We start from the raw sequence: 17,998 nt of genomic DNA on the forward strand, positions 1-17,998 counted from the left end.
GGTTTGTGAGTTCAATCGTTGGTGTTATTTTGTTGGTGAATTATTTTTGGAATTTTGTGAAATTCTATCGGTTGTTGGTTGGGTTTCTACTATTGATTATTAGGTTTAATTGATGTTCCGATACTTATATAACCGAACCTCATATTGCATTGCTCCCGTGGTCTGACGTGGTGTGCTATGGTGTTAAATATTTTTGTTGTAAAATATTTTTGATATGAACTCAGAAAACAAACAAAAACGTAGTAATCTCCATCTGACAATAGTCACTACAGATCTAGAGATAAATATCAAGATCTCTTTTTCTGCTTTAGCAGTAGAAAAAAATATATACTCCCCAGTATTCAACCTGTCAGTTTTTACTACAGCAAAAAATACCCTAGTTTCCCTTCGCTTCTAATGATCACTGACTTTATTTGTTGTCTTCGCTTCATTAATGTACTTATTTATTACACCTTTAGGTACATAATATAATGTTTATCTATTTCTGAAGAAATGTATGTTATCTTTATTTATCGCTTGGCTGTGTAACTAGTTACCATCACTCGCTTCTACATTTTTTAAAAATTAAACGCTTGTTTTTTTTTAATATCTTTAACTTCTTCCCTATTTTAAGTATCCATATTATCTTGATTTCATGTCTTTTAGGTACTTTTCAACTAATCACATAATTTTCTTCATAAACTTCTATAGCTGCCGCAAGGATCGATCTTGGGCCCAACTCTGAAAATCGATTGATTATAAAGCTGCGTCGACAACCACAGTCTGTCTGCACAAAGCCACAGGATGGGACAAACACGACATTTGCTCACTTCCTGCAGTCCTGCGGTTGCTCAGATTGGAGACACAGGAACCACAAGCCACGCTATTTGTTAATGACTCAGATACATATGTAGTGATGTGTTTTCAGTTTGGGTAAAACTAAACATAGTCAGACATGTGCAGATTTCGTTAGTTATTCGTTTATTTTGTTAAGTATGAATGATTTCTTGGTATTGTTTAGTCTTTAAATTAATCTTCAACATGAGGACTTATAAAGGTATTTTTCCTCTAGGCTAAATTCAAACGTCCTTAATGATTCAATGACTGATTTAATCGAGTGAAATAGCATTCAGGAAGTTAAAATACTAATTGGAATCCTCAGTGGGAAGAGCCGTTGACTAATCCATCCTAATTAGGAACTGATTTAAGACTTTAGAATTTAATGAACTAAGACTTTTATATTTCTTAAAAAAAAAATATCTCCGCATATCACAGAACCGCAACATATTACTCCAAAAAAATCACCCTCACTTAAGATCGTTCTAGAAAAATCTTCTAGTCTACGTCGAGCAACTAATCGTCCACGCCAGAAGCGATTACTTCTCCTATGTCTCACCATCCCAGACATGGAGTACAAAATTACTAGCGGAGATGCCATAACGGAACATTTCCTAAGAGAACGCGGGTATGCGAGGGACGAGGAACGTTACTGTCTTCGCTCTGATACGCCTTCTTTGGACCCGTTATTTTTCTGTAATACCAAAAATCGATGACAAATATCCCAAAGAAATTAGGTCCTAATTCTATTATAAGTAAATCTAAATATATTATAATCCTAATTAGGTCCACATTGAGCAAGCGTGGTGATTAATGCTCAATCCTTCTCCGTGTGAGAGTAGGCCTGCGCCCAGCAGTGGGACAAAAGGCTGTAACAGTAACAGGTCACTCGTAATTGAACGTTGGTCATGCCCACCGTACGTATTTGACCTAAAAGCCTGACCTACCAGCATTGTGGCGTGTCCACTCATCTTTCCTCACTCCGTGGTCTCAGTTTTCCCGTCTCACGAAGACATAAAACTGTCGACACTTAATTAACCAGACGTTTCTTATTACTTCAGAACTTCCCAACTACTGTTTTTAATAGTTCTATTCGAATCTTTAAAGTTCTCTGCGAAGTTTTTATCGAGGGCTTTAAAACTGCATGTTTTTGATGGTTTTGTACTGATAGTGGTGGTGCATAAATCGTTAAAGTTTTTTGCTATTTTGAAAGATAGGTTTAGGTAGTTAAGTACTAAGTTGACTTTAGCAAATACTAGATAATTACGTATATAGTTTCAAGAACAAAATGGATCTACTTGCCGACATTAGTCTCTTCACCCTCAGTCCCTTGTAAAATCGATGATTCCTTATAATCTTACGACAGAAAACCTGCTTGTTTTAAATCTCTTTGCTCAGCAAAAAGTGCCCTTTTCCATGTCCTACCCTTTGTCAAATAAACTGCCAAATCAGTTTCTGTCAGTTGTCAGTAGATTTTCTGTAGTGAAAATCGCATGATTATGTTCTAAGCTAATATATTTTTTAAGTATTTAAGATGCTGTATAAAAACCCAGACTATTTGATAGAACGACGAGTAACTTTGCATGTAAAAGATAGGAAGAAATGCGCTTTCATTGCCGATATTATTATGGCCCAGTGTAAGTTTACTTCTCATGCTGTTGAGTTGTAGTATTTATAGTTTAATAATGCAGTAAGATGCAACGCTGTCATTTAAAAATCTTGATAAACCTAAGGCCATAATATTTATCTTAACTCTTCGTTATCATTCAGGTGCAGTGTAGAAATTCTTACTACTGCAATTCTTTAAACTTTCAACAATGGCATTGTAAATTATTATATCAACCAATATAGATGTTAATATTTAAGAATCTTGTCTAAAACAAAAAATCCCATCATCATCATATTTTCCAAACTCTCTTAATCCAAATCTTCATCAACCAATTCTAACGAAGTCTTTTGTTTTTTCCGCAGGTATCATAGTATGCTTGGGCTCAGTTTCAATCCTAGCCTGTGTGTGGACTCCAGAACATTCCACGCTAGACTATGACAAACTCACTCGTATCATGTACCTGTATGATGCAGCCGCGTGTGGGTATAAACTGAGGACTGCCAAGGCGATAGCCAACTTATACATCAGCAATGAGACATACGGTCTGGACCTACTGCCTATTAAATGGCAGCCGGCTTTGACTACGGTCTCCACTCGTTTTTCTGCTAAGACTAGGAAGTAAGTACTTCTTTACATCGTTGTACGTATAAACCTACACTTACTTTTGTATCCTGTGTATTCTGTTTCGTCAAGATGTCATTTCCCAATTTCGATAGCTACTCATGCTTTCATCATCATCATCAACATTTCAGCCATAGGACGTCCACTGCTGAACATAGGCCTCCCCCTTAGATCTCCACAGAAAACCACTCATGCTTTAATATATCTTTTTTAACAGTTAGATTCACAAGATCACTTGCAAATGGTATTTTCAGTAAACAATAATTTCCGAGAACTTGCATTCAACTTTGAAAAATAAGTCTTTTATATGCAAAATTGATCATATTTACAAGAAAAAGTTATTGCACGAACATTTCCATAAAAGTATTAAAGTCAAACAGAAAAAGTACTACTTATACAGTCATTGAAAATGTCTTATAACAACTCTTTATCAGACTTTATTACGTATCTTATATTTGATATTTCCAATACATTGGAAAACGTTGTTCTCTTTATTAGCAGTACCGATAATACAGCTCGTGTATATTCGACAAATCGAGTTAGGATTCAAAAAAGTTTTTATTTCATGAAAGTAAGTTTAATGAAGTGAACATGTGAATGTCCGTGTAATCCGATCTCTTTTTATATTTTATTAAAGTAGTCGAGGAACATCCGATATGGAGCGCGTTTTGCATATTTATTTCAAATTGACTTCGTTATAACGGGATAGGAAAAGTTTTGCTTCGGACCAAACTCGTTTTAAAATACACTTGCAATATTGTTATGCCATTATCTAGGTTTTTGTAGATATGAGAGCAAAAGCGCCGTAGCGGACAAAGATTGTCTTTAATACAATTTTTGTTGTTTTAGCTACGAAAAATATGTTAGCTCTTCAAACTTGTTATAAAACTGTCCCGTCATATTTTCTTTTGTTTCAGATACATCGAGATAAGCTTCACTTTTCACTTCATATGGTTTTTCCTCGCGGTTGCTTTTCGCGTCATTATCAAGAACAGCACAGACACACGTTCTCTGAAGATCACTCTTGGCGTATTCTTCTATAGCTGTGTGTTCATCATAGGCTTTGATTCCTCCATGGCTGTTGTCTACATCACTCATATCAAACAGAGCTTGACCAAAGGCATGATTCTAAGGTACAGTGGCTGGAGCACTGAGATGAAACTCGATAACTATGACGACTTCTCCGGCTGGCTTCCCATTGCAGCATCCGCTTGCTGGCTCCGAGGTTTCGTGATCTTCATGTTGAATCTATACTTCTGCAGAGTGATCTCCATTATTAGACGTAAGATTAGGCGGAGAGAGTTTAAGAAGAAGATGGCTGCTGAACGTTATAACCCTTTCCCTGAGCCTCAGCAGGTCCAAGCATCTGACAAAGTCCTTGTGTATCGAGTTGGCGAGGACAAACCGCATACGAGACAATAGACTTAAGATACCTACATTACTCTTTTAAGAAAAGTAATTTTCCGTCTAAGAATTGTAACCGCGTTAAGTAAAAAACGTTTTTTGGAATAAAATCCCATCAATAAATGTAAAGGTATTTTATTATCTGGATTAGGAAGCGTCGATTTTCACCAAAGGTCGTTTGGTAACGAGAAATGAAATGAAGCGGTTCTGTTCTTGAACGAATTCAATTTGGAACGGTGGAGGGATGCCATTAAATTTTTCATTATCACCTCGGCGGGAGACGATGCCTATTAATTCTGGACTTTACCTGTAATCAAAACATGAGCCGTCCTCGTTTTAGTGACAGCAAATTGGTACACGGCCCACTTGAAAATTGTTTGCCCTCTAGATTGTCTTGGCAACGTTTTGAGTGTGGCCTTGGATGGAAAAAGGTTTCTATTAATTAACAACTGTCGCAATAATAAACCGAAATAATGGGATCATTAGGATTTTGGAGCATGATCGCAATTTTATTACAAAGTAAGTATCGTGACTGCCGATAATTTATTTGTGAGTTTATTTTGTTTTGATATCTTCCCTTTTATGGCAAATATTAATGTCAATTTCAAGGACTATTGGATCAAATTTATGGCAAAGCTATAAACCGCAAATATATTAATAGAATATTGAGGAGAAATTCATGAAGTGTTCTAGATTCAGCTCCTAACATGGAAATTGCTACGTTTTAATCTCTATTACTATTTACTTCCACAAACATTATGATTGCTCAAAACCTTCAAGTTTCAGTTAGAGAGACGTAACGTAAATCCTCTCATGGTTCGCTTGAGTCCTAACGAACCATTTTGCACCTCTACTGGATCATAACATAACATATCATTTGCCAAAGTATTTTGAACTCTAATACTTGTGCCCAATGATGATTTCAGCACTACTTTGCGTCATAATAAGCTGGTTGACTTTAGGCTGTCAATTAAAGCCAGATGTTGACGAACTCCATGAGGTGACACTGATGAAGATTCTGTATTTGTATGACCCTGAGGCCTGTGGCAGGATTTACTTCTATAACCTGACTACAAGTACCAATTATGAAAAGATTAGAAACAGTGTGGTTTGGCTGGAGAAGAATCATATTTCGTCTAGATTTAGAACGTGAGTAACCATTATTCTCCTATTATGAACATATGTACGTTTTAACTGTACCCATGTGTGTTATTGCCTGTCTTGTGATCTGTATCTATAAGATCGTGCGTCATCTTTGCCAGAATTTTTACCTCCTGTCATCAAAAATATGTCAAATAATCTAGGTAGATCTATAAGAATGATTTATCCAATCCTATCTTCTATCCTCCCAGTTTTGACTCACATTTTTAACTTCTCCTTATTTTCTTGCACTTTCCCTGATGCTTGGAAATCAGCTAACATTATCCCCCTACCTAAAATACAGAATCCTGAATCATTGACCGATTTCAGACCCATTTCCATCCTTCCGTATCTTTCCAAGGTTCTTGAGCATATTGTTCATTGCCAACTTTCTAGCTTTCTTTCTAAAATTGATCTTCTTAGCCCTTTTCAGTCCGGTTTCCGACCTGGTCATAGCACTTCTACAGCACTGTTGAAAGTAACTGACGATATTCGCCAGGCTATGGACCACAAATCCCTTACCATACTTGTCTTACTTGACTTCAGCAGCGCCTTTAATTCTGTTGACTTCGATATTCTGCTTGGAATCCTCAGATCTTCAAATTTATCCTCTGCTTCTTTAGACTGGTTCGAGTCTTATCTCAAGGGGCGCTCGCAGCGGGTTCGTCTTGACGATTCTTTCTCTGATTGGTGCTCACTTGTCACGGGTGTGCCTCAGGGTGGCGTTCTCTCTCCTCTTCTCTTTTCTATTTTTATTAATACAGTCACCACTGTCATCTCCTGTAACTTCCATCTCTATGCTGACGACTTACAGCTTTATCGTCACTTTGTGCCGCATGACGCGGAAGTTGCCTTGTCAGCCATGAATCATGACTTGGAATTAGTTGATCAGTGGGCGCGTTCGTTTGGTCTACTAATCAACCCTACAAAATCCAAGGCCTTGATCATCGGTGGCAGAAATATGCGGAGTAGGCTTGATTTTAATGTTTTAACCCCGCTCTGCCTTAATGGAGTTAATATTGATATTAGTGCTACGGCTAAAGATCTTGATGTGATCATCGACTCCAACTTATCCTGGACAGCTCAAGTCGCTGAAGTCAGTCGGAAGGTATATTATACATTCCACTCACTCAGGTGCCTCCAGAACTTCTTACCCTTGAAGACCAAAATCTCTTTAGCCCAAACTTTAATCCAGCCCATTATTGACTACGCTGACGCCTGTTATTTGGATGCCACCGAGGAGCTCTTAAACAAGCTTGAGCGTCTGCAAAATATCTGTATACGTTTTATCTTTAATCTTAAAAAATATGATCATGTCTCTAGCTTTCGCAGCACTCTCAAGTGGCTCCCAATTCGACTTCGCCGGAACACTCGCATTTTGTGTTTATTATTCAACATCCTCTATAACCCTAAATTTCCTTCGTACCTTCGAGAGCGGTTTTCCTTCACCCGTTCTAGTGATGCGCCTTGCAGGTCTCATCTTAGAACGATTCTAAAATTTCCTTCCCATTCCACTGACTTCTATTCCTATTCTTTTACTGTTCACGCTGTTCGGTTATGGAATTCCCTTCCCCATGAGATTAGAGATTGCCAAACTGTTGGACTTTTTAAGAGGAAAGTTAAAGAACATTATCTGTCCATTGCATCATAGTTATTTTATTTATTTATATATGTATCTAGGTATATATTATTTTATTTTCGGGTATATATTATTTAGTAGGTATATATTCCTTATTTACGTATTGTTTATGTAGGTATAATATACAATATACAGCTGTTTTCTTCCATTTTAATTTCTGTTTCCCTTGCTTTTTACACACTGTCTACATCTCTTTTATTCCTTTTCCATTCGCAGGTATGCTGGAAGAGATTTCTTTAGAAATAAGCATTACCTTTGTAAATTCTTTCTTTCCTGTCATCTTTCTTTATTATGTGTGTGTACAAAAATTTGTAAATAAATAAATAAATAAATAAATAAGATCGTCTGACGTCAAGTGAGGATTTTTAACCACCTCCTATGTATGATCAAAACCTATGTCACGTACTTCTTTTCCAGCAAAATGCAACTCTGGCTGTCCCTCCACCTGATATGGTTGCTGTTCGCCGTGATCAACGTGACCCAGGGTCAGAGGTCCTGCAGCTTTTACGCCTCGCTGCTACCCTTCACCATCTCTGGCCTGACCCTAATGTTAGCCGACTTTATATATGCTATCCTGTTCCTTATTGATGCGGCACACACTTCTAATGAGTGTAAGTTGGACTTATTTTGTTAGGTTGAGACCGTTATTGGCTGTTGTCATTTTGAGTGAATGTATGTTGCTTCTTGAAGGAATGTTTAGACATATTTAACAGTAGTATTATTTTAAAGTAAGTAAATAGGAGATGAATATATTTTTCAGTTTTAAATGTACTCAAAATTAAGAAAAAATGCATAACTTACGTACATAAGTACTTTAAATAATCATCATTTCTCGTTCATAAATTGTAATTCCTCATTTTATACAAGATCCTTCGCCATTTTAATAAAATATCAGTAAAAACTATTGTGAGTTATTGTTTCGAAGAAATAAACTCTATAAACCCAAAACCGAATGCAGAACTATAAATCCCTCTCAGGGCCACGATAACCACTCGATACACTGCGGGCTTTGTTCGGTACACGTGTACCATTATCCTATCAGACGCAGCAATACAACCAACTTATAGTTTCCGATCTCAGCCACTTTACAACAGGTTTGCAGTTTGAAGGATTATTCTGAACTGGGTGATTTTGCTTGTCAGTTTGGTCGGAGTTTTGGTTAATATTTTTAAAGGTTATCCGGGCTTTTAGACAGTTATGTTGTTGCTACATTTCTCAGTTGATGATTCACTTAATTAAAATAGAATGAATTTTCTCTGAGTGTTTCTTGTACTCTCTGCTTCTTCCTTAGGTTTTGAGAAACAGACAATATTTTCACTATTGACGTCTTTTGTTTTATAGTTTTTCGATCTTGGTCAATATCGAAATACCGTACCTGCATATCGGAATAAGGCAATTCATTGATGGATGGATAGTCACTACTACTATTTGCTCGATGGTCGTCGGTCGCTTTGTACCTCACCCAATGAATGCGTTTAGTTTCTGCTACGTTGACTGCAGTCTATTCACTGCACTTTGCTGACCCGACTGAATTCTGAATGAGTTAATGCTTTGATTAAGGATATTAGATCCTGAAATGGATTATCAATACACTAATTATTTTGTCTCTGGCCCATAACAAAAATACTGAAATTAATACGAACTCTAATGAAGAAACCAGACGTTGAAAAAAGAAAAAAATCCATCCAATTTTCATCAAAAGGACATCAATCTCCATAACCTAACCTAACCAACAACCAACAAAGTGCTGTCTTTCCTCCTCAATGTCTTTTATTTTTCAAAGAGATCATAGCCAAAATCCTAACTATCTTACTGTCCGCAACTATCCTTCCCCAGCTGAAATCCTCGGCTACCTAGGACAAGGTGGTCGCATTCGCTCCATGGACAAGAAGCCGATCAGCCGAGAGCTGCTCAACGAGGATGACACCTCCTGGATAGCAGTTCTGTTGGCTTACATCAGTTTACGAGGGATAGTGCAGTGGATCGTTAACTTCTGGATAGTTAAGGATAACTATTATGAAGGATTGGCGGGATATCGTAAGTTTTTATAGTAGTAGTTCCTTAGTAGAAAGTAGAGGACATCCTTTTTAAGGCTCTAGATTTGCTATTCATTTGAGTATTTTTTAATTTAAATCGGTTCAGTAGTTTTAGCGTGAAACCCGAATAGAGAAATAGACAGATACGGACAGAGTTAATTTTGTATTTATTATATTGGTAAAGATTTGTGAAGTTTCTACAAATGAAGTTATATTTTTAGTGTGAAAGTAAACCGTTATCCCATGTTAATACGAAGGTTAATAATTCACGTTTTCTTTTGTGTTTTGTAATTCACATAAAAAAACTAAATAATACGAAAAATAATTCAATTAATACTTTTAACTGACATGTTATATCAATATTCATAATGGCATACTATTCGTTAAAAAATATAAATTTCACAAATCCACTTTAATCCGCTTGCTGTCTTTTTGTTCGGATTATATTTGGCAGGCTGCACTGCATTTATTTCCATACATAAAACATTAAAATGCCCAGAATATTATATTGTATTTGCTATTCTGACGTTTACTATTTTTATGCTCTTTACTTTTTTTAAATACACATGAACTTATGTTTAACTGTTTAAAAAATGATTAGCTTAATATTTATGTAGGATTCATTATCAAAATAATTGTATGAATCGGCTTTAACCATATGAAAGTTTAACTTTAAGATTATTTTTACAAAATCCTCAACAATCTAATCAAGGAGATATAGTAAAATCATAGGAATATACTCGTCATAACCAAAAGAAAAAAAAAAGTACAGTTTTCTTTCTATAAGTAGTTACTTCCGAGAGATTTCTGTATGTACTCTGTTTAATATGCATTTAACACGGGCGGAGCCGTGACCAAAACCTAGTAATTTATAAGCTTAATGTTCAAAGGACTCTCGTGGGACTCAAAGTTAGGATCTCAAGTTGGTCATCCATTTTAAAGCTTATTAGTTATCTGAAGCTGCCCCTACAACTTGAAGTTAATGTTATGTAATAAGCATCTGTAATATATTAAACTAATCCTTGAAATGACAATCAAAAATGTGTCGTACCTTTATTACATACAGTATCGCCTCGATTAGGTACTTATAAATATGTGGACAAATCGTGCAAGATTAAGAATGTTTAATCCTAAGAATATTATAAATATGAAACTATCTCTGTCTATCTAATTGAACTACTGAACCGATTTGAATAAAAGTTAAAGTTGAAAAAGCTGAAGTTGATATGTTTGTATGACCGCGCTAATCTCAGGAACTACTAGACCTATTTTGAAAGATCTTTAGTGTCAAACAGCCCAATTATCGAGAAAGGCTATGGGCTACCCACGGGACGCGAGTGAATCCGCAAGCGGAATTTGGGTAATTTGTAATTTCATGTAATGAATTTCTTCATCTCAATTTTATAATTTTTTCAGGTCGTATACTACGTTTGCCGAAACATAGAACTCGGACAAGAAATGAATCATTGGATTAACTTTGGATGATGAAAACAAACTCAGTAATGTAATGCCTATCATATTTAGTAGAAGATTATATGTCTTTAATTCAGAATGTATTCCATCTCTTTTTTAAGTATTAGCAATAAGTTACAGACTATTTTATATAAGTTTTGAATGCCGAGTTTCAATTAATGTCACAAAGTCTGTTGCGATAATCTTTAAAGAGACCGCTAATTTTTATACCTACTGTTTTCAAGCAATAGATAACGTGCAACCGAGACAAGCTCAATTATTTCTTACAAAAAATCTTTCTAATTTACATTATTTATACTTGGTTATAATTCAGACACCGTGATAAGCAAAAAAAATTATACTCAAAAAATATCCTCCGAAACTGGACTACAACAGGTGGGTAATATTCACAACTTTTATGGTCGGTCAGCACCGTCATTTGTCTTTTTATATTTATTATATTACGTTCCGTCTTCATGAAAAGAAGTCACTGTTTCTTTCTAAACGCCTACTGTTTAGTTTAGCATGATATCTTGGAGTGGAATATTGCTCTGAAAGTTATAAAGTCCCTATATTGATTTTCTTGTACTAGGTGATTACAGCAAATTACGTACTCGGAACTACCATATACCGATAACAATCGTGTCCAGTATAGTATAAAGTAGTAGGTACATAACATTAATACATAGAACTAAGTTTCTGTTATGTATTAAAGTGAAAAACATAAGATTATCTATACTAGTTTTATAAAGCTGAAGAGTTTCTTTGATCGCACTTGTTCCAGGAAAGAGCAAACTGATTTGAAAAAGTCTGACATTTTCTTTTTATTTTAAGTTACTGTTGTTCCCATATAATGTGCCGAAAAACGCTGGCGGAAGCTAGTAGATTAATAAAATTCGTATTCAATAATAGTTGGTATAGTTATGTCACATTGGTATGAATTGGTATTAATCCAAGCAAGATACCTTACTGTTTGAATTCAATAATAGTTACAACATTATAACATTGATATAACATACCAATATACCTTAGCAAGAATCAATACCACACCCCATCGAATATCATCCACACAAACCAGACATACCATTTCACCGACATTCCACCAAACCAGACAGTAACCAAACGGTCAAGCACGAACCGTCCGACCTAAATAAAACAGTCGCCTCATTTCCAAGCCGAGACATAAACAGTACGAATGAATAGCGTTCTGAATGCGGGCACAGCAATTAAAATCCCTCCCTTATAAATGATATAATTATCGCGAGATCCCGACGGTTTAGTAATGAATGAAGCTGGAGGCGGTTTCTTACAACCTACGGCTGTGTATGTGCTTTTGAATGCCAGAAGAAATGACGTCATGTTAAGTTTTTTGACAAGATTTTGAAAGGCAACGTCTTGGTATTAATACGAGTATGGTTCTTTTTGTGTGACATTTTAACTAAGTTCAGTCTGGATTTATCTCGATTTCGGTTAAAACTTCGCATTCCTATGATGAAGAACTTTTTGAAAAAGTGTTCAGGCATGTGCTAAGTGATAAGTTTTTCAAACAGATCAGTAATTACTGAGATTTGCGCAGTAAACCAAATATAATACGAAGTATAATTTGCATTATGTATTAGTCTTTTCGACAAAGAGAAAGGTAGTATTTAAAGACTCGAAACAGTTAAAAAACTCCAGAACGTTTAATCTGTTGACCAAAACCTGGCGTATTTACTTCCGAAACATATAACAAATTAGTATAACTTGTACCATTTATGAGTTAAGACAGTCATGACCCAATTCTGAGCACACACAATCCCGCTGGGAATATTAGCACCTGTCTCGCTGTGTATCTTTTGTATTTCGGTAAGTTACTAACAAAATTCAACACAAACTCGCGACTCAATTAAAACGGGAAATAAGATTAAGTAAACAAATATTTTGGCACTAGCTGTTTCTTGTGGTTTTGCCCGCATTTCAAGGGAAATTATTTCCTGCGAGCGAGTAAAAAGTAGCCTATATCCTTTATTAGGCTTCAGATTATTTGTGTACTAAATGTTATTTAAATCGGTTTTGTAGTTTTGATCTGAATTACGGACAGACAAACAGAGTTACTTTAGCGTATGTATGATTAAGGATTGTATCGCTGATAGTAATTTATAAAAGATAGCCTATGTTACTGATAACATTTGGAAACCATTGTTATTACAATTATATGAAGTGCTTGTGTTTTGTTGATTTATTTCTTTACCACTTCGCTATCAATAAGTCTTTATTTAATGTCTATTCGAATATGAGGAGCAACTTTTTATATCACTCAAAACCCTACCGCACAATACCTTAATACTGTACTTTGGATGTCAATAAAACATTCCACTTTATATAGGTACACAATTTATTAATATACAACATTATAATCATCACAATTTAAGGTCTGAACACGAGTAGGGGCGCAGGCTTCCGAAGCTGCAGTCTGGCCGAGTACTTCATATTCTGAACATCATTCTCAGTCACAAACTCCACCTTCTGCAGTCTACCATCAGGGAGAAGCACGAAGTAGGTGCCAACACTCTTCTGAACTTCAACTGGACCTTCTAACCTTTCAGCCTGAGGGTTATCAGTAGTTGGCACTTCAGTAGAATCAGGAACTCCATAGGTGTTGTCTGGAACGCCGTAGCTGGTCGCTGGTGGTGTCTGCTTAGGTAGCTCGAATGCTTGTCCTTGAGGCTTCCAGCCAGAAGCGGGGTATCCTTCATCAGGGGCTCCGTATTGGTCAGCAGGAGCTCCGTATTGATCAGCTGGCTTCGCTGGAGGCTCTTCATTGGGTAGAGTGAATGGTTCTCCAGCCGGTTTCCACCCAGATGCTGGGTAAGGTCCTGAAGCTTCCGTGGTAGGTTCCGTTGGTGAGTCAGTGGTTGTCGGAGCCAATTCCTGTCGCTGGAACCTGAACCTCGCAGGTCTGAAGCGAGGCAGCTCAGCGAGAGCTCCGATCACAACACAAGACAGTACTAGGAACTTCATGATTGTAGATTGAACAGTTGAATGATACTGGTCTTCAAACTCCAGCCCAATTTATACTATGATGATGAGTTTATGATGCTTTGTTGTATCATAAATGGTGTGATAAGGACGCTATAGAGGATATTCGGTGATCACCAGTCTGGTCACGTACCATTTGACTGACATTGACCTGAAGCCGTTCGAGTGACATCAGGCAGTGATTAGAACGTGTTGTTAATTAATTAAGTGGTAATTAATGCAGAAATTTAGGAGTTACCTTGTAGTGATATGGTTTTGAATAATATATGTTACTCGTTGTCTGGTAAAAGTCTGTTGGTTGGTGCTGACGTCTTTTGATGTTAATATATTTTAACAGTTGCATTTCTGTTAAATCTGTATACAACATTGAAGAAAAGTTATTTCGTGTAAAAAGTGTTTTAAAAAGTAAAATGGTACCTATTATAATTTCAAGGGCATTTATGTTGTTGTGGTCGTCATCATTTGCTTGGTTGTTTCCGCTAAACATTGACTCCATTATTATTTCCATAAAACGGAGGCAAACCAGTGTCAATAAAAAGGCCTATATTTCTAAATATAACAATTTTAGTGTGGAAGAGGCCGCTAAAATGAGGGTCATCGCGGAAAAATAAAATGCCATTTCCTCTTAATTTTTATATTTCCTCAGTGCCTCACCCTCAGATTTTGTACACTACCTGAAGAACGAAACCGAACGAAACGAACCAGTTTCTTTCTTTCAATTTAACATTTTAAGTACAGTAAAAAACTTAAATCAGTTTGATACGCTTTATTATCCCCCGCTTGCCACATGGTGTCAAAGTGTTGATTTCAACTTATTTGCCAAATAAATATCTTTTATCATTGTCATTTACTATGCAATAGATAAGGCTATTGCAGTATTGATAACGTCATGCATAATTTATATGCAACAATGGCTGTGAACAAAGTTTACGACCCCTGTGTAGTAAGCCAACACTTCAATGGCCTACCATGATATAAATATATCTATAACAGGTATACATAGGTATGCGAGTCTCGCCGAAGTTTACCGTACATTCTGAAGACTTGGAAATCCCCAAGTCAATTTGGCAAAGGCTAAACACAAGATGATGATACTGAACTCTATAAAAAGAAACATAGTCAAAGGACGTCATAAACTAATATAAACATCAATGAAGAAGTTACGTTTACAACACATTCAAGACATGACGTGAATATGTAAGCAGTTATTATCGCTCGTTGATCATATAGTCGCTGTTCGCTTATCATGCAGGAATCGATTGATAGGTTTTAGTTTTACTCACTTGTTTGCAGCTGATGGACGCCCAATATTAATCTGCAAAGAGAAAAAGTAAATTATTTTTTCCTTAATTGATTTAAAACCTAAAACTAAGTTTTTTAAAAAATTCCCTTTTATCACTTATTATTGCATCGTCAGTCATCATATCAGTTTTTCTTAGTACGCGGTAATCTCGCTTTGAAAAATTATTGTTATTCAGCCAGTGTTGGATAGAGATTTAGTTTTTATCAGGTAGCGGAACGGGTTTCTAGAGTACATTAAATTGGCTAACGAAAATAATACGAACTAATAAAAAAACATCACTTTTTATTGACCATCATTATTAGTATTTTCAGGCTAGCAATCAATTAACATAATCTGGGTAGAATGGGGGCCGTTCGAGGCAATCAACTTGGGTAATATTGGCGAGTGGACGACGTTTTACCACTCAAAGGTGCTTTGATCAATTTTGGAAATCAAAATGCTTTTAGTGAAAAAGAAAATATTTTTCATAATTAAAAAAAAAAAAAACCGGCCAAGTGCGAGTCGGACTCGTGCACGAAGGGTTCCGTAAATTACAGTTAAATCAACCTATCTCAAAAACTATAAGAGATACTTTGATCAAACCAAAAATCGTTGAAAGAGTTAATTAGCATGCATCACCTCTATTTTTTTTAGAATTTTATACCCCGTAGTTATAAAAATAGAGGGGGGGGGACATACTTTTTACGACTTTGAGAGCTGATATCTCAAAAACCGTTCACTTTAAGAAAAATGTTTTTTAGAAAACTTTATATCATTTTAAAAGACCTTTCCATTGATACCCCACACGGGTATGTACATCGAAAAAAAAAATTTCATCCCTCAGTTACATGTATGGGGGGCCCCACCCCCAATTCTTTTTTTTACTATTTAGTGTCATATTTTTGTAGCGGTTCATACAACACATATTCCCATCAAATTTCATCACTGTAGTACTTATAGTTTCCGAGTAAATCGGCTGTGACAGACGGACAGACGGACAGACGGACAGACGGACATGACGAAACTATAAGGGTTCCGTTTTTGCCATTTTGGCTACGGAACCCTAAAAACATGGGGCGGGATATATATATTGCTTTGGACGAGGGAACATTTTATTTATTTATTGTTTGTTAGTTTATTTAATTTTCTAAGTTTTCAGTTTGGTTACCATTATTTTTGAAGATTCTGTCGACGCTGCTATATTGGTTGAGAGTTCGATTAGAGAACAAATATTTGTATTTTCTTGCGATACTTATCTCGGTTTAATGGTTTATTGACTTCAGAAATATTGGTTAACTGTACCACTAATGTGTCCGACGCACTTTCACTTCAAAATCATAATACCGATCAAATGGGTACACAGATTGTCTGTTCCCTGAGCTGAAGAAAGGACGTAAGCTACACTTGTGGACGTTTGTGGAACCTCAAGGAAAAGCTAGATCTTAGTAGTTAATAGTAGCTCTACCTATGTTAAAAGATATCAGTACACCGTAACATACGATAGTACTCTCATACATCAGTGAGATTGACAAAGGGCGGCGAACGTTATTTTCCTCTTAGCCTATCCCTTTCCCTTCACCAGCATTTTAATTTACTAATGCGTGCTCTTTGATACCGCGATCTACTTAAAATCAGAGCCTCTGAAATCTGAATTTCAGTCTCTTACGTAAATTCGAAAATCCACTACTGAAATTTTTCCAATGAGATTTTTTGTCACGTACCTACTTCGTTATTCTTATTTTTTGTGATGATGATGAATGGGAAGTCTTAGCATTTAAATATTATTTCGAAACGTTCTATGCCTCAGAGAGACCGTTGGTTAAGCCTGTTGGTCATGCGTGTGTCTCTCTGTCAGTGGTCATCTCTGTCCAATCGTAAAGGATTGACGTACCATCGGCCTATGAGAGCGATGGAACAGAAAACCCCAAGTGTAATAGCTTTAAACTTGGATAGATATTGACGTTACTCAAATCGCACGTAACAAATGCTCAAGAAGAAAATAAAGGTTTTGTATATCGAATGTTCTTCAACATTCTATTCTTTATCATATTATTATATAATCTTTTTAAAATACCTACAATATTATTCTGATATAAAAAACACATTTTTAAACACAAAAAAATACGAAGAAATCGCTTATCGCATTTACAAAAGACAATCCGAGTGTTGTCTACACATTTCATATTTTCAGGATTTATGTTCACCCTTTAGGACGATAAATCTACAATTTCTCGTGAAAGGTGTGTCGGGGGACCGGCGACCTGTGTCAGGACCAAGGTCACCTTAACGAGTGTTGAAATATCATTAAAAGTGAAAAGATTCTCTCATAACTTCGGATATCTTTTCTATGTATAATACGACGAATAGTTTTTGTGTTATTGAATGAAAAAAGAATTAACACTCCAGCACTATTTAAAGTGAAAATAATTGCCTGGAACTTTCAATAAATTGGAATGTTTAAAACTCTGATTTTTAGATATTATTATAATTTTTATACTTAACCTTACATTTCTGTGGTTTTAATAATAAAACTCAAAGGCTGAATTATAATTACTGAGGCATTGAGTATGGCTTATAAATAATAATTTGCTTACCAAAATAATTTACCAAATATAATATTTATCCGCAAACAGTATTAAAGCCCAAATCCAGTGGAGCGTAGAATTAATGAGAACATTACGGGTACTTTATACCGGATTATACAAAAATATACAATTTCACATAATATACACACATCGTTTCTTGCTCATTTGTAATAACCAAATAATGAAATTGGATATAATAACGGTTATGGATCCATTAACATTACACATTTACATCCAATTAAGGGTTTGTTAAAATTGGAATTATTAATTGATATTATTGGGATTCAATTTATGAAAGCTACAGGAAAAGAGGTAAAAGGACGATAAATGAGGGGTTTTGAATGTTCGAATTGATTTTACATTTTACGGTTGTAAGCAAAGCCGCGATACAATAAA

At 35.8% G+C, this 17,998-nt stretch overlaps 4 protein-coding genes across 6 annotated transcripts in view; 2 read left to right on the forward strand and 2 right to left on the reverse strand.

Moving 5' to 3' along the window:
• The window catches only part of LOC135117104 (uncharacterized), a 219,203-nt gene that overhangs the window by 99,316 nt on the left and 101,889 nt on the right, over positions 1 to 17,998 (reverse strand). For all 3 annotated transcript variants that reach the window (XM_064035538.1, XM_064035539.1, XM_064035537.1), the window contains one exon: positions 15,019 to 15,050. The gene's annotated coding sequence lies outside the window, so the exon portion shown is untranslated. The remainder of the gene's footprint in view (positions 1 to 15,018; positions 15,051 to 17,998) is intronic.
• Positions 2,332 to 4,471, forward strand: LOC110379844 (uncharacterized). Its single transcript, XM_021339656.3, has 3 exons — positions 2,332 to 2,453; positions 2,788 to 3,043; positions 3,964 to 4,471. The coding sequence occupies exons 1-3, from the start codon at positions 2,351 to 2,353 to the stop codon at positions 4,466 to 4,468; spliced, it is 864 nt and encodes a 287-aa protein (XP_021195331.1). The 5' UTR covers positions 2,332 to 2,350; the 3' UTR covers positions 4,469 to 4,471.
• Positions 4,848 to 10,794, forward strand: LOC110379854 (uncharacterized). Its single transcript, XM_021339667.3, has 5 exons — positions 4,848 to 4,969; positions 5,377 to 5,599; positions 7,647 to 7,840; positions 9,066 to 9,266; positions 10,682 to 10,794. The coding sequence occupies exons 1-5, from the start codon at positions 4,924 to 4,926 to the stop codon at positions 10,738 to 10,740; spliced, it is 723 nt and encodes a 240-aa protein (XP_021195342.1). The 5' UTR covers positions 4,848 to 4,923; the 3' UTR covers positions 10,741 to 10,794.
• Positions 13,074 to 13,755, reverse strand: LOC110379848 (uncharacterized). The gene has a single exon (XM_021339660.3). The coding sequence runs from the start codon at positions 13,715 to 13,717 to the stop codon at positions 13,124 to 13,126; it is 594 nt and encodes a 197-aa protein (XP_021195335.1). The 5' UTR covers positions 13,718 to 13,755; the 3' UTR covers positions 13,074 to 13,123.

The sequence above is a fragment of the Helicoverpa armigera genome, chromosome 7 (assembly GCF_030705265.1).
Source record: "Helicoverpa armigera isolate CAAS_96S chromosome 7, ASM3070526v1, whole genome shotgun sequence".
In the NCBI taxonomy this organism is placed as follows: domain Eukaryota; kingdom Metazoa; phylum Arthropoda; class Insecta; order Lepidoptera; family Noctuidae; genus Helicoverpa; species Helicoverpa armigera.